Here is a 13,897-nt window from a genome sequence, read left to right on the forward strand (position 1 = left end):
TGAAATTGAACTTAGCATTCTTAATAAGAAAAACTCGGGACTTGACATGCTTACATAACCCTTCACAGAGGCAGAAAATTGATGCAATCATCAACAAAATGTCGGCAATTGTACACCTCTTGACGGGTTTAGTGGGATTTTCCTAAAAGCTCTATGGCACATCATCGAAGATGATTTCTATGAGCTTTGCAACCAATTCGATGTAGGTACCCTCAACCTTGAGAGCACCAACTATGGACTGATCACACTCATTCCAAAGACTATCCTGAAATAGTCAACGATTGTCGCCCCATCACACTACTAAATTGTTGCTTAAAAGTGATAATAAAGCTTCTTTCCAACCGACTCCAAAAGGATATCCTGCAAATCATTCTCAAGAATCAGTACGACTTCCTGAAGGGGCGATCCATACAAGATTGCTTAGCTTGGTCATTACAATATATACATCAATTCCAAACATCGAAGAAAAACATTGTTCTACTAAAACTGGATTTTGCCAAAGCTTTCGATACGACTGAACACATGGCTATGCTTGACATTATGAAACACATGGGTTTCAATGATCATTGGTTATAATGGATTAAGACCATCTTCTCCACTGGGAAATCTTCCATCCTCCTCAACTGAGTACCTGAAAGGCAGTTCCATTGCAGAAGGGGTGTGAGCCAAGGAGACCCCTTGTCCCCTCTAATCTTTGTTCTAGCTACTGAACTCCTTCAGGAATCCATCAACAACACCTTTAGAAGAGGAGATATACAACTACCTTTTCCAAGCTCCAGACAAATGGACTTCCCTTATTCAATATGCGGATGACATCGCTCTACCTGCATGTGTCACCCAATAAAAAAATCAAGGACATCCTCACTGACTATGCGACTTCCATCAGACTCACGATTAAACTTTCATAAGTCAACATTGATCCCATCAATATGGACAGTGACCTGAGCAACAACATCACCGACATCTCTGGCTGCAAAATTGGATCCATGTCGTTCACTTACCTTGACCTTCCGCTTGGTACCAATCGCCCAACTATCCAGGACCTTATGCCACTCGTTTTGTCACGCTGAACATCACCTTACCTCTACACTGTCCATGGTGTCCTATCGGGGGAAGCTCACGCTCCCCAATTCAACAATGACATCGCTCTTGATATAAGCCATGTGCACCTTCAGGTTCCCCCCAAAACTCATTGAAATACTGGGAAAAATTCATCGAAGATGCCTTTGGATAAAGAAAACGGACCAAGGGGAAAAATGTAACTCGATGCATGGAAAATGGTATGCATACCTAAAGAGTGTGGCGGTTTGGGGGTCCTTGATCTCAACACTCAAAATGAGGCGCTACTACTCAAGTTCCTCCACAAAATTTATAAACTTGACATCCCTTGGTGCAACTCACATGGGACACATATTACAACCAAAAGGTTCCTTGTGCACCCAACCCTATTGGATCTCCATGGTGGCGTGACATACTCAAGCTATCTTCGATATACCGTGGAATTTCAAAGGTCATCGTGGTATCTGGCAGGAAGACGCTCTTTTGGAAAGATCTTTGGCTTGATGACATAGATGCGGCAAAACATCCACGAGCCTTCTCCTTTGTCGAACATGAAGATGATTCGGTTGAGAGTTTCTTGGGGTGCATGACACTGTAGGATGCGTTCCATCTCCCGCTATCGCCTTCGGCCTATGAAGAAGTGCAAAACCTCAAGATCACCATGGTATGCACGCAACCCATAACTGTGGACCATGATGTGTGGTTTTACTCCTGGGGCGCCACCGACTTCAACGCCAGCAAATACTACCAATTTGTCTTTATGGGGGCTCGCGCACACCAAGCATTCACTTGGCTTTGGAAATCTAAAGGCACCATGAAACCGAAAGTCTTTGGATGTATGATCTTGCATGATAGGCTCACCACAAAGTAACATGATCAAATGCATCACTACAACATTGGGGAGGATGACGGTGACTGCCTCCTGTATGACCTACACGCGCGAAGGGTGAAGGCAGATTCTTTGAACTTAAAATAAGGGCGAAGGATACATACAATATGTCGGGTCTAAAGTGAAGTAGTACAGACACAGGAAATCAGAGAAAAACTTAGAGAGTCTCCATAATCTAGACTTCTCGGTTTCTTAATCGGTTCGGAAAAAACCATCAATCATATGATCTTCACCCGCCCCTTTAGCAAGAAGTGTTGGGACACCCTAAACATAACTTGGCCGCCCTCTACTTGGCGTCTACGAATGATTGATCGTGCCAAAAGAGAGTGGCATAAGCCCTTATTCATAGAAATTTTCTTGGCGGTAGATTGGAGCATTTGGAAAGAAAGAAAGAAACAACAAAAATTTTAGAAGGATCCCACCAAGTGAGGCCTCTTGGAGACAAAGATTCAAGACAAATCTTCTGTTGCTATCTCATAGAGCTAAAGAGGCCTCTTTGTAAATTTGTTTTAATTTTTTTCCTTCTGGGAGCTTTTTCTTGACATTAGCTGCTACTCCCAGAATCCTCAGGGCTCGCTGTGGGGCCTTGTACATAAAAATATAATTGTAAACACTCTCTATTGTTTAATTCAATTACACAGTAGGAGCCTCTCCTACTGTTTCAATGTAAGAAAACTAATGGCAATACTACAAAATGTCATAATTTCTTAAAAGGTTTCACCTTAGAACATACGTGTGCATCATCAGCACATCAGTACCAACACTAGCATAAAACACGCCTTGCAAAGGTGGAGGATCATGAGGCAACACGATAGAAAAGCAAAACTACTCCTCATCTCGTTCAACAACAATGAAACCGAGGAAGAGGAAATTCCCTGCAAGTCCATGGTGGAGCATGGAGATCATCCTATCTCCAATATCCATGTTGTATACGTCGACTAACTTTCTCCACCCATGAAGGACTATGCTTCCATCATCTGCTCCTGAAGCCGAGTATCAAGTTGAATTGATATTTACTCTAGGATTGAGAATAATGCTTTGTTCATTATTTGCACTCATCTCCTTAAGCCGAGTATGAAGATTTGCCACGACATAAGTCTAGGGTCAATTAAATCCCTCCTAAACGAAATATTTGGCAAGGATGAACTGAGCACTTGCGCAATAGTATTAATCTTATCGCGAACAATGATGCACATGACTGGATATTGTTCTCGGAAACTAGCATTCTTAGCCAGATGTCCTCCCAGAAATGAATCTCCAACCGTCCTTTTATCGCGAAGGATCCAAAGCTGAAAAAATGTTTCTTTGCCGCCATTAGGCTAACCGGAAGTGCAAGTTGTCAGGTTTCCAATAGGCATGAGACGCATCCTTGTGGCCTAAATACTTACTGCACATCATGGTTTGCCAAACACTATCCTCAGTGAGAAGTTTGAACAATCATTTACTAAGCAGGGCATTATTCTTGACCTAATTGGTCTTCTTTGTCAGGAAGTTTTCTTAAAGCCCATCTCTGCCAGCGAGTATTCCGGAGCAACTCTCCCAATTAAGACCAAATGATTCACTTGCCCTTCGCCATGGACATTATCATCTTGATATCTTGGGCCATTTGGAATCCTCGCGAACAGTTCATCTCCAGAGGAGTTACGCCCAACCTGGTTTACGCCAGAGGAACTCATATGTTGCTCTGTCAGAATGGGTCCGATCTTTCACACAATCTTTGCAACTAGAGCTCTTCGTTGTTGTCGAAAATTTCCTCTCAAGAGGTGACTAGGCAGCCTTAGCACATTTTGTTTTTGTGTGTGCGGTTATTTAGCTCATAGTTTTAGACCATAGCTCCTTGTTTTACCTTTTGTACATAACAATTTGAAAAATTATAAAAAATACTCTATTGGAAGAAATTCCTACGAGTTCGGTCAGAAAAAATTGAACCATTCGTGTCTAGTGAGCAACTTAAATGCGGTGCAAGCATCCATCAAAGAAGGCATTTTAGCCCAAGCAATGAGCTTTCACTGATAATTCTTCTCTCTCACAAGTGCAACCAGATACGTGTCTGATTAACTGATTAACAATGTCTTACAAACCGTGCCACTTGCATGAAGTTCACAAGCTGGACTCGGTAAATTACTACTACCTCAACGAGTGTCCCCATGTCATAGCTACTTCCATGACCAATCCCTTTGAAAAACTCAACCTTTAGAGTTTTGACCTTCATTCACTGGTTGGTCACTTCTCTCACTTGTTTCTTTTTTAGAACACCACTTGTCTCCCTTGTGCTTGCATCTCCATGGTGTTGACCCAACCAATTTTAGGTCGTTGGTTGAGGACGTCTTCTCGGGCAGGGGCAGTTGTAGCACGACGGCGACGGCCGGGCAGCCTTCCCTGATTCCTCATCGGTGAGAACAGCATCAGTTCGAGCTGCTTGGCTTTGCTCCTCTTCCCATTTTGTCTCCCTTCCCATTTTTGTCTCCGCTCCAGTACCACGCCATGCAACCGCCCCCGGAGCCCACCGGCGACGCGCTCGCGGAGTGCTTCCGCCTGTTGGATGAGCTCCCAGCCGCGGCAGCTTTGTCTCCGGCGTTCCGCCGCCACTGGCCGTCCATCTCCGCCTCCGTCTCGTCGCTCTCTTCCTCCCTCTCGCAGCCCGCCTTCCCGTCCTCCGCGCCGCTCCTCGCGCCCCTCGCGTCCGCGCTCTCGGCTCTCATGTCCGTCTGCAGTGGCCCTCCCCTCGGCCACCTCCACACCGTCTCGCTCCTCTCCTCCTCCGCCGCCTCGCTCTCCCAGCTCGCAGCCGACGCGCGCCTGCTCGTCTCCCCGGCCGAAGGCGATGGGTCTGAGTCCGACGGCCTGCTCTCTCGCCTCCGGCTTGGCTCGTCCGTTTCCCGAGCCGCGGCGCTCGACTCGCTCGCCGAATCTGTCCGGTCGTCCCAGCCGGGGTCGTGCTCTGCCACTGCTGTGTCTGCGGTCGCCGCGATGCTCGACTCCGGCGATCTCCTTCCGGCCACCCGCGACAAGGCCGTGTCCGTGCTGGCCGCGTTCGCGTCCTCCGAGGCCACTTGCAGGTTCTTGGCCAAGGAGTCGGGCACCGTCGTGCCCCACCTCTGCCGCGCGCTGGAGTCCGGCGGCGCCAGCACCGAGCAGGCGTGCGTCGCGCTGGAGCCGCTGACCGCCTCGTCGCGGGACGCGGCGGCGACTGTGTCGGCTCGTGGAGGCGTGGGCGCGCTCCTCGTGGCCTGCGCCTCCGGCACCCCGGCGTCGCAGGCCGCTGCCGCGGGCGTGCTCCGGAACATCGCCGCGTTCCCGGACCTGCTGCCCGCGTTCCGCGACGAGGGCGCGATCCCCTTGCTCGTGCAGCTCGTCTCGCTCGGCACCCCGCGGGCGCAGGAGCACGCGCTCGGCTGCCTCCGGAACCTAACGGCCAGCGACGGCGACGAGGGCCAGAGCCTCAAGGTCGAGGCGTTCCACGCAGGCGCCCTCGGCTGCGTCAAGGACTTCCTGGATTCGTGCCGCGGCGACGAGCCGGGCCTCGCGCCGGCGTTCGGGCTGCTCCGCAACATGGCCTCCTTCCGCGTCATCGCCGAGATAGCCGTGTCCGCCACCTTCCTCAGCCATGTGGTGGCCGCGCTGGGCAGCGACAGCACCAACACCCGCACGGAGGCCGCCATGGCGCTGGCCGAGCTCTGCAACGTCGGCAGCGGCAAGTCGAGGGAGGAGGTCGGGGAGGCGATGCCGAGGCTGGTGTGGATGCTGGAGGCGAAGGCCGTGGCCGAGAGGGACGCGGCCGCGAGGGCGCTGGCCACGCTGGTCGCCGCGAGCGGCAGCTACCGGGCGCTGTTCCGGAAGGAGGAGATGGGCATCGTGAAGGTGGTCCGGCTGCTGGACCCGGCCGTTCGGGGCGGCGACAAGCGGTTCCCCGTGGCGGTGCTGCTGGGCGTGTCGCAGTCCCGGCGGTGCCGGAAGCAGATGGTGGCCGCCGGCGCGTGCGGGTTCGTGCAGGCGCTGCTGGCCGCCGAGGTGGACGGCGCCAAGAAGCTCTCCGAGTGCCTCGGCAGGGGCAGGATGCTGGGCGTGTTCCCCCGGACATGACATGACGGCGATCCATCCGACCTGCGACTTGGATCATCCATCTTGCCTTGTACAGCATGTGCCACGGATTCAGCTCAGTCCAGGCATGCTTTTCCTCTGTAGGAATCTCTGTATATTGCTGTTTTTCATACGAGTGGTAGCGTAGATTTAGATGACGATGATGAGTGTTTTCCTTTAGTCAGTGTGCGTGAACCCAATAAGAAGACGGGAAAGATTGTAATTAATCTCTGATGTGAAGAAATCAATCTGCATCCACAGTCGAACCAATCGTGTCTGTCTGACGAACAAAAGATGTTGAGAATATGGCCTGCTTCGGCTCACTGTTATTGTCTGTCTAGGTGCTACCGCATCAAACTGAAATGTATTAATCCCGGCAACTGCGACGTCTCGAGTTAATTAAGCTCGTCTTGTTGGAGGTCAGTCAGCTCGGCAGTAGGTTGTTTTCCGTGGTTATGAGCTGGTTGCTAGGGAGGCAGCAGGCACTTTCTCTGAAAGGAAATGCCACAGGTTGGCAACGATTTCCAAAGAGGGGAATACCCACTCTCTCCCTCAGGGCTCAGGCTACTCTTTCCAGATTGTTCTTCCTTTTTTGGTGTGCAAAGTCGCATTCATGAACCGGCATAAATGGCGTGGGCATCGCATCGCGGCGTCAGATTCAGATTTGGGTGGGTGTAGCATTGCATCTGAAGAACCCTCCATGCATTTTCTTTCTCTTGCAACGACTAACCATGCAAGGATCTGCATTGTTATCCGTAACCCTGGTCGACCTCCGTGCTGGTCAACTGTTGGTAATCATGTACTCAAGGGTGCATGATGCGCAGTCAGTCACGTGGCCACTGACGGACCTGCAGGTACAAATGTACTACTTCCTTCGTCCCATAATATAAGAATGTTTTTGACACGAGTATAGTACAGTGTTAAAAATGTTCTTATATTTTAAGACAGAGGGAGTAGAATGACAGAGGGCGGGAACAGCAGCATGGCGTGGCATGTTCTCCCTGACCTGGCGTGCAGAATGATGCCCTGAACCTTCCCTGAGATGAGATCTCTGTAGATTAGTCCATCATGTGACCCCCCTCATGCTATTGCTTGCCCATCCACATGGCCAATCAAACGATCAATCAGTCGATGCCGAGGTATCTATCACCCCCTTTCTCCATCACGGCGCGGATCGTCCCTGATTAGAGCATCTCCAGCCATTCGGTGCCCCTGAGACTGAAATAGCGCTTTCTGAGGGCTAGCCGGCGCTTTTTTCGCCACGGAGGCGGTCGGGTTCCCAACTGCCGCTCCAAGCTGACCCAGATGGCGCTTTTTGAAAACCAAACTTCGTACAAAATGATACAAATTTGAAAGAAATTCAGGCATTTTCATTGATATGTGTACAAACTTAAAACATAACTTAAAAATAAACTAAAAACTCTGAGCCTTCTACATGCCGAGGAGCCTGTAGAAGTTGGTATAGTCGCCGCCGTCGTCGTCTTGCACGTCGCCGCCGTCCTTGCTGCAGCCCTGCCCTAGGTCACCGTGACGGACGGGGTTGGACGGCCCGGGCGTCTCCTCGTCACTATCGTCGAGGATGACGACGCCGAGCGGCGATATCCTCGAGGGCACGCCGCCTTCACCACGCCGCCCGTAAATCAATGGAAGGCTGACTGGCGGCGGCAACCTTCATATTGATTCCCGCAGGAAACCGAGGCGACGAGAACGACAAAGATTCTAGGCATCGCACAGTCGCTGACTCGGCGGGTCCACCACGTTTCGCGCCAAATTCATTTTGCCCGGCGCCCCCTTTGCGCCCCAAGTGCGTCGGTTCTGCCTGGGTCCGCAATCAAACCTGCAGCAAATAAAAATTGCATACAGTATTCGGGGAGGTGCCGCCATTGTGCATCACTTCCGTGCAATCTGCTCCAACCATAATTCTTTCTGCTGCAACCAACGGTTACCTGCCTGCCAGAATATGCCTTTGCAGCTGCAGCCGTTCAAAGACAATCTTGCTCCAACCATACAGTATTCGGGGATGTTTTCAGCATCAGATACTGGCTATGCCTTTGCAGCTGCAGCCGTTCAAAGACTAGAGCACCAGCGAAGCGCGAATATACAGAGCTACACATCGATCTCGCTGAATTTAGATGAAGATGGTGAGTGTTTTTAGTCAGTGTGCGTAAAACCAATAAGGACACGGAAAAGATTGTAGTTAATCTCTGACGTGAAGAAATCAATCTTCATTCACCGTCGAACCGGTCGTTTTGCGTCTGCCTGACGAACAAAAGATGTTCAGAGTATAGCCTGCTACTGATTACGGTCATTGTCTAGGTCCTATCGCATCAAGCCATCAAATGAAATGTATTAAAGCCGGCAACTGCGACATTACATATCAATATATGGATCCTATATAATGATTGTGGCTAAGATCATCTTGTTGGAGGTCAGTCAGGTCGGCACTGGATTGGGTGTTTTCCGTAGTTATGGTCTGCTGATTTCAGGGGAGGCAGGCTTGCAGGGGGCACTTTCTCTGAAAGGAAAGGTTACAGGTTGGCAATAATAATTCTCAAAGAGAGGAATAGTACCCACTCCCTCCCTCATGTTACCCTTACCTTTTCTGATTGTTCTTCCTCTTTTGTTGTATTGTATAACAAACAAAAACAGTTTGGCGCCGCATTCATGAACCGAAATAGATGGCTTGGGCATCGCATCGCCGTGTCAGATTCAGATTTGGGTGCAGCATCTGACGAACCCTGCATGCATTTTTCTTTGGTAGCGGGTTTTAACCATGCATGAGTAATGCTGTTGGTAATCACACAATATTGCTTCTAGTAAGAGCATCTCCAACAGACGCGCTAAACAGGTGCCGCACCGTAAATATATCCACTTTAGCGCGCGCGCAACCCGGCGGCTGGCTCTAGCGGGCGCGCAATAACCGCGCGCGTGGTATAACCAGTTGGGCGCGCGGCAGAAAGCGATACCTTGCGCGGTGTATTTGCGGCGCCCGCTTCCGCGCGCGGCACACTCGACGCTCGCGTTGCGCTCTTCTTCTCCCCCTCCAAAGCCCTGCGCGCGCCGGCGCCGGCGACCCGCACCCATGGACGCACGCGCCGGCACCCCGCTCACCCCGTCCTATAGCCGCGACCCCCCCTCCCCCCTGCCGCCGCCACAAACCCTAGCCCGGGTGGCGTTGGCCTTGCCTCCGCCGGAGCTCCTCCGACCAGCGGCCTCGCGCGCGACCTCTTCATGCCGTCGCGGATGACCTCGGCGGCAGGTGGCGTCGTGCCGGCGCCGGCTCGAGCCGCCGCCCCCTCCTCCTCAAAGCTCCCCAATGCGGCACGACCAAAGAAGGGCAAGACATCGGCGAAGAAAAACAAGGCGGCGGACAGCTCCGGCACCTCCAAGGCGAGGAGGAAGAAGCTTGCGGGGCGTGCGACGGGCGCGGCGGCTGCCGAAGCGCCGGCAAGCTCACTCGTTGAGCCGGCGGCCGGCGCGCACAACATGTTCGACGAAATGCCTCCATGGTGAAAAAATTCTAACTTTTCATTTTTTATTATTTTTTGAATGCATTCGTCACATATAGATAGCTTATTTGCATTATGCAAAAAAATTGTAGTCTCAATGATGATGCATACATGTCAACGATGGGTGTTGGCTCCAACAATTTGCATTGGTCTCAAACCAATGACATGCATTTTGAAGACCATGAGTTCGAGGTGGACGAGGAGGGTGAGGGCATTGTCGACGCACCGAAAGGAAGAGCGGGCAATTACACCAACGCCGATGACATCTTACTATGCAATACTTGGTTGCAAGTGTCGAGGGATCCATCCGTTGGAGGTGATCAAAGTAGAGATGCTTATTGGAACCGGATGAAGGAACACTTTGATGCTCGCAACGTGAGTGGAATTGACCGCTCCAACCGATCACTTAGGTCCCGGTGGTCGACAATCAACTCGGATTGTCAAAGGTGGGCGGCCTGTCAAAAGGCGGTTGACAAGTTGAACCCAAGTGGCACAAATGAGGACGATAGAGTAAGTGCCATTTCATCTTACATGTTGGTGCTAACTTGCTTTGTTTTGCTTGGTGTTGGTGCTAACTTGCTTTGTTTTCATGTAGTACAACATTGCGCAAAACTTGTTCAAAGAAGAGGAGAGGAAAACCAAGAAGGGGAAGATCAAGAAAGGAAGGGTATTTACTTTGCCTCATTGCTATGAAGTGTTGAAGGATGATGAGAAATGGAAGAAGCGTGAAGATTTGGATGATTTGCATTTGAGCGACAAACGGAAGCGAACAATTAAGTTGGATGATGATGATGATGAGGATGATGCATCAAGTGATGACGACAAGAGAAGCCCCACACCCAACTCGGTTTCATACTCGAAGCCAAAGCGGCCGGATGGGTGCAAGAAAGACAAAACCGAAAAGAAGAAGAGGAAAGGAGATGATGAGCTCAAAAATGCTATGGAAGCTATTGTGAAGGCAAGAAAAGAAGCCAACGAGGTGAGGAAAATGGCAAGGACCCAAGATGCCGCGGACGAGGAGAGGAGGTTGGCGGCCGAGGAGAGGAGGGTGGCGGCCGAGGAGAGGAAGGTGGCTTTGGAGGAGAGGGAGGTGAGCAATGAGGAGCGAACTAGGTTGTTGGAATGGGAGAAGCACTTGTTCTTCTTGGACACAACTAACCTCAATGCGGCATAAAAGGAGTATGTCAATCTTGCCCAAGAAGAAGTCTTGATCCAAAAAAGAGCCATGGTTCGTGCAATGGGTGGCGATGGCCTCGGCGCAATGGGTGGCGGTGGCCTCGGCGCCATGGGTGGCATGGGTGGCTTCGGAGGTACCGTGGGCGGTTTAGGTGCAATGGGAGGCATGCCTGGCTTTGGAGCACCCCCCGACGCTATGGCCATCATGGGAGGCATGAGTTTTGCTTTTCTCATGGGAGGCATGGGTGCACCTCCGGCCGCCATGGGCGGAATGTCTTTCGATGTGCCTCCTCGCACACATTCCCATGAAGATGCTGTTGAAGATCTTGCCAACACCGTCGGAGTTTCACGTGATGCGGTGCGCGATGAGGAGAGGGAGGAAGATTCATCTTCGGAGGCGGAAGAATCGTCTTCCGAAAATGAGGACGAGGACGAGGACGAAGACGAGGACGAGGAATGATGTGTCTTTCATTTGTGTATTGAACTTGATTTGCATTTTAAACTTGGTTGGATGAACTTGTGGACATGATTTTAAACTTGTGGGCATGAACTTCATCAACTTATTTGTGTGAAATTTTTATTGTGTTGGAAAATGTTTATCATTTTGTGTTGCAAATGCCATATGCAATGCACCGGCGAGTCGCGCGCGCTGTATTTTTGCGCGGCTGCTGGAGTCAGCGTTGCGCGCCGCGTCAAATCAGACGATGCGCTTGTGGCATATCTGTTTTTTACGCGCGACGCGACCGGCACCTGTTGGAGATGCTTTAAGCTGCATGCATGATGCGCAGTCGGGCAGTCAGTCACATGGGCACTATCGCGATGGACCTGATATATGGAATGGTCGGAGGATGATCCACAGTGCGAAGCAGCGGAAAAGAGCAGCAGCATGGCATGTTCTCCCTGATATTGGTGCAGAAAATGGTGCGTGAACCTTCCCTGAGATCTCGCCATGGCCTTTCGATCGCATTCTGTCGTATTGTTTTCCTACTAGAACAACGCTCGAAACAGCATGATCAAACCTACAATCCGGAAAGTAAACACTCTTCGTAAAATCGCCGCTGCAGGTTTGACAGAGTCGCCGCTATTCTGCATCACATCAACCATGTCGTCCGTCCGTGCAATCCGCTCCAACCATAATCCTTTGTGTTGCAACCAACGTTACCCGCCGGTGCCGGAATAAGTAAGGCCATCACGAGGCACTCCTGCTCACTTGATTAGTTGGGCAGGCAGGCCGAGGCAGGGACGGGAGCGTTCGCCGGCAACGACGACGTAAGCGCTTTCCCTTCCGCATATACGTATTCACGGCCGGTGCTGACCGTCGATGGACTAAAACACCTACTACTACTGTACTAACTTCGTTGTCCGTGTGATGTCATGAGTTGGATTGTGCGAATATGATCATTGAGGTAGTTTGTCGATCGCGATCTGATCGCTTTGGGGGTCTATTTTTTCTTCTTGCCAACGTATAGTTTCGGTTTTATATGATTTTGCTATTTCTGGGCGTTTTGTGTGTGTGCATTCATTGATATTGACTGTGTGCATCCTAACTACGTAGAGGTTGGATGTGTGCCTGTTGTGTTCGTATCTTCTTGATCCTCCATTTGAGTGAATGAAAACTACCCTCTACTCGTTCAAAAAAAAAAACTACCCTCTATCGAAAAAAGTGGAAGCTAGGGCTGCATGCTTCCCGCTTCTTCTGTAGAGAGATCACGACAGTACGGTAGGCACATAATCCAAAACACAGCGCTGAAGCGCGCAAGCGGTAATACTACGTAGAGTATATTGTACTCCTACTGTACGCTCGTCAGAATAGCAAAAGAAGAATCCACGAAAAAAAAGAGGTCGGCTGCGATGCGATGCGATCGGCACCTACTCTACTGTACTCGCGCGTCGCAAGTTTCAACTCCACATTCGAGAGCTCTTTTACGGTGATTGTGGAGTTACGAAACGTAATTTCATGTAACTCCTCCTTTGATTATTCTCCACCGTTGATTTAAACCTATTAAGTAAAAATATTAAGTTTAATCAACAAGGGTATTATGGTCATGGGTGACTGTTTTTTTAGCATGTCTGCTAATTCCCTTGTCAATCGCCCGCATCTGGCTTAACCCATCTCGCACGAGGACCTGGAGACGGCGGCGCAGGAGCGAGGACCGGGCGACGCCGCCAGCGCGAGGACCTAGAGGCGACGCCGCCGGCGCGAGGTCATGGAGGCGAAGCCCCGTCTTTGGTTGGTCGCTGTGGCCGCTCCCTCACGGCCCCGCCGACACCGGCGCGAGGTCCTGACGACGCTGACCCGAGATGGAGGCCCCGCCTGCGCTCTTCCCCTGCCCCCGTCTCTTCCTTCCGTCCCTCCCTCCCTGCTGTTAGTTCTGCCGGCGGCGGACCAACTGCTCGTTGCAGCACCTTCATATATATATATATATATATATATATATATATATATATATATATATATATATATATATATATATATATCCAGTTAGGGTTGAGCAGTGAACACACCTCATTTAGATATTCCAGTACTGAAATTGGTGGGGGACAAACACTGACCTTTGAATTGCCTATTGTTGATTACAAAATGTTGGTAACATAGTTTGATTTGTTGATGGATTAGTCTGTGTGGTCAGACATCTCTCGGAGTCTTGGCTAGGATGGCAGAGAGATGCTACATTTGTGGACTGATTCATGCGTAATTAAGCTACCTGGTGATGAAAAATAGGTGCAACTTGAAGTGATGAGTCGTTAAATATTCCTTGCTATGATAAAGTTTTCAGAACTATGGAAAGTGTGTTATATGCTGCTTAGAGGTTATATAGCTGGAGGCGCCTAACAATTGTAGAAGACAGTCTGCATTGGTTTTGTCTTTTGTGTGTACATCAGTGTGTCATAAATTCATAAACTGTAGTATCAGTCTTCTCAGTGCAAAACTGGGGACTACAATTCTATGGCACTCACATGCTGAGAACTTCAAAGAGTAAATCATGAGTCGTCAGTGAACTTTTGTTCCAAGCTCACTGCGCAGCGCCTACGGCGGACATTCAGATAAATCTCGAGTCGTCAATGAACTTGTTGGTGTGTCATTTTAGTCTAGCAAACCAGATAGTAATTTGACTTTCTATTTCAGATATTGAGATGTGGACCTCCTCCGATGAAGAAAGCCATGGCTGCAAACCTAGATGAC

At 50.2% G+C, this 13,897-nt stretch overlaps 1 protein-coding gene across 1 annotated transcript; it reads left to right on the top strand.

Moving 5' to 3' along the window:
* The first annotated feature begins 4,023 nt into the window (after positions 1-4,023).
* On the top strand, positions 4,024-6,308 carry LOC119303802 (U-box domain-containing protein 11-like). The gene has a single exon (XM_037580952.1). It carries the CDS (start codon positions 4,433-4,435, stop codon positions 6,029-6,031), a length of 1,599 nt encoding a protein of 532 aa, XP_037436849.1. The 5' UTR covers positions 4,024-4,432; the 3' UTR covers positions 6,032-6,308.
* Positions 6,309-13,897: the final 7,589 nt, after the last annotated feature.

This window comes from Triticum dicoccoides, chromosome 5A (genome assembly GCF_002162155.2).
Source record: "Triticum dicoccoides isolate Atlit2015 ecotype Zavitan chromosome 5A, WEW_v2.0, whole genome shotgun sequence".
NCBI classification, from domain to species: Eukaryota; Viridiplantae; Streptophyta; class Magnoliopsida; order Poales; family Poaceae; genus Triticum; species Triticum dicoccoides.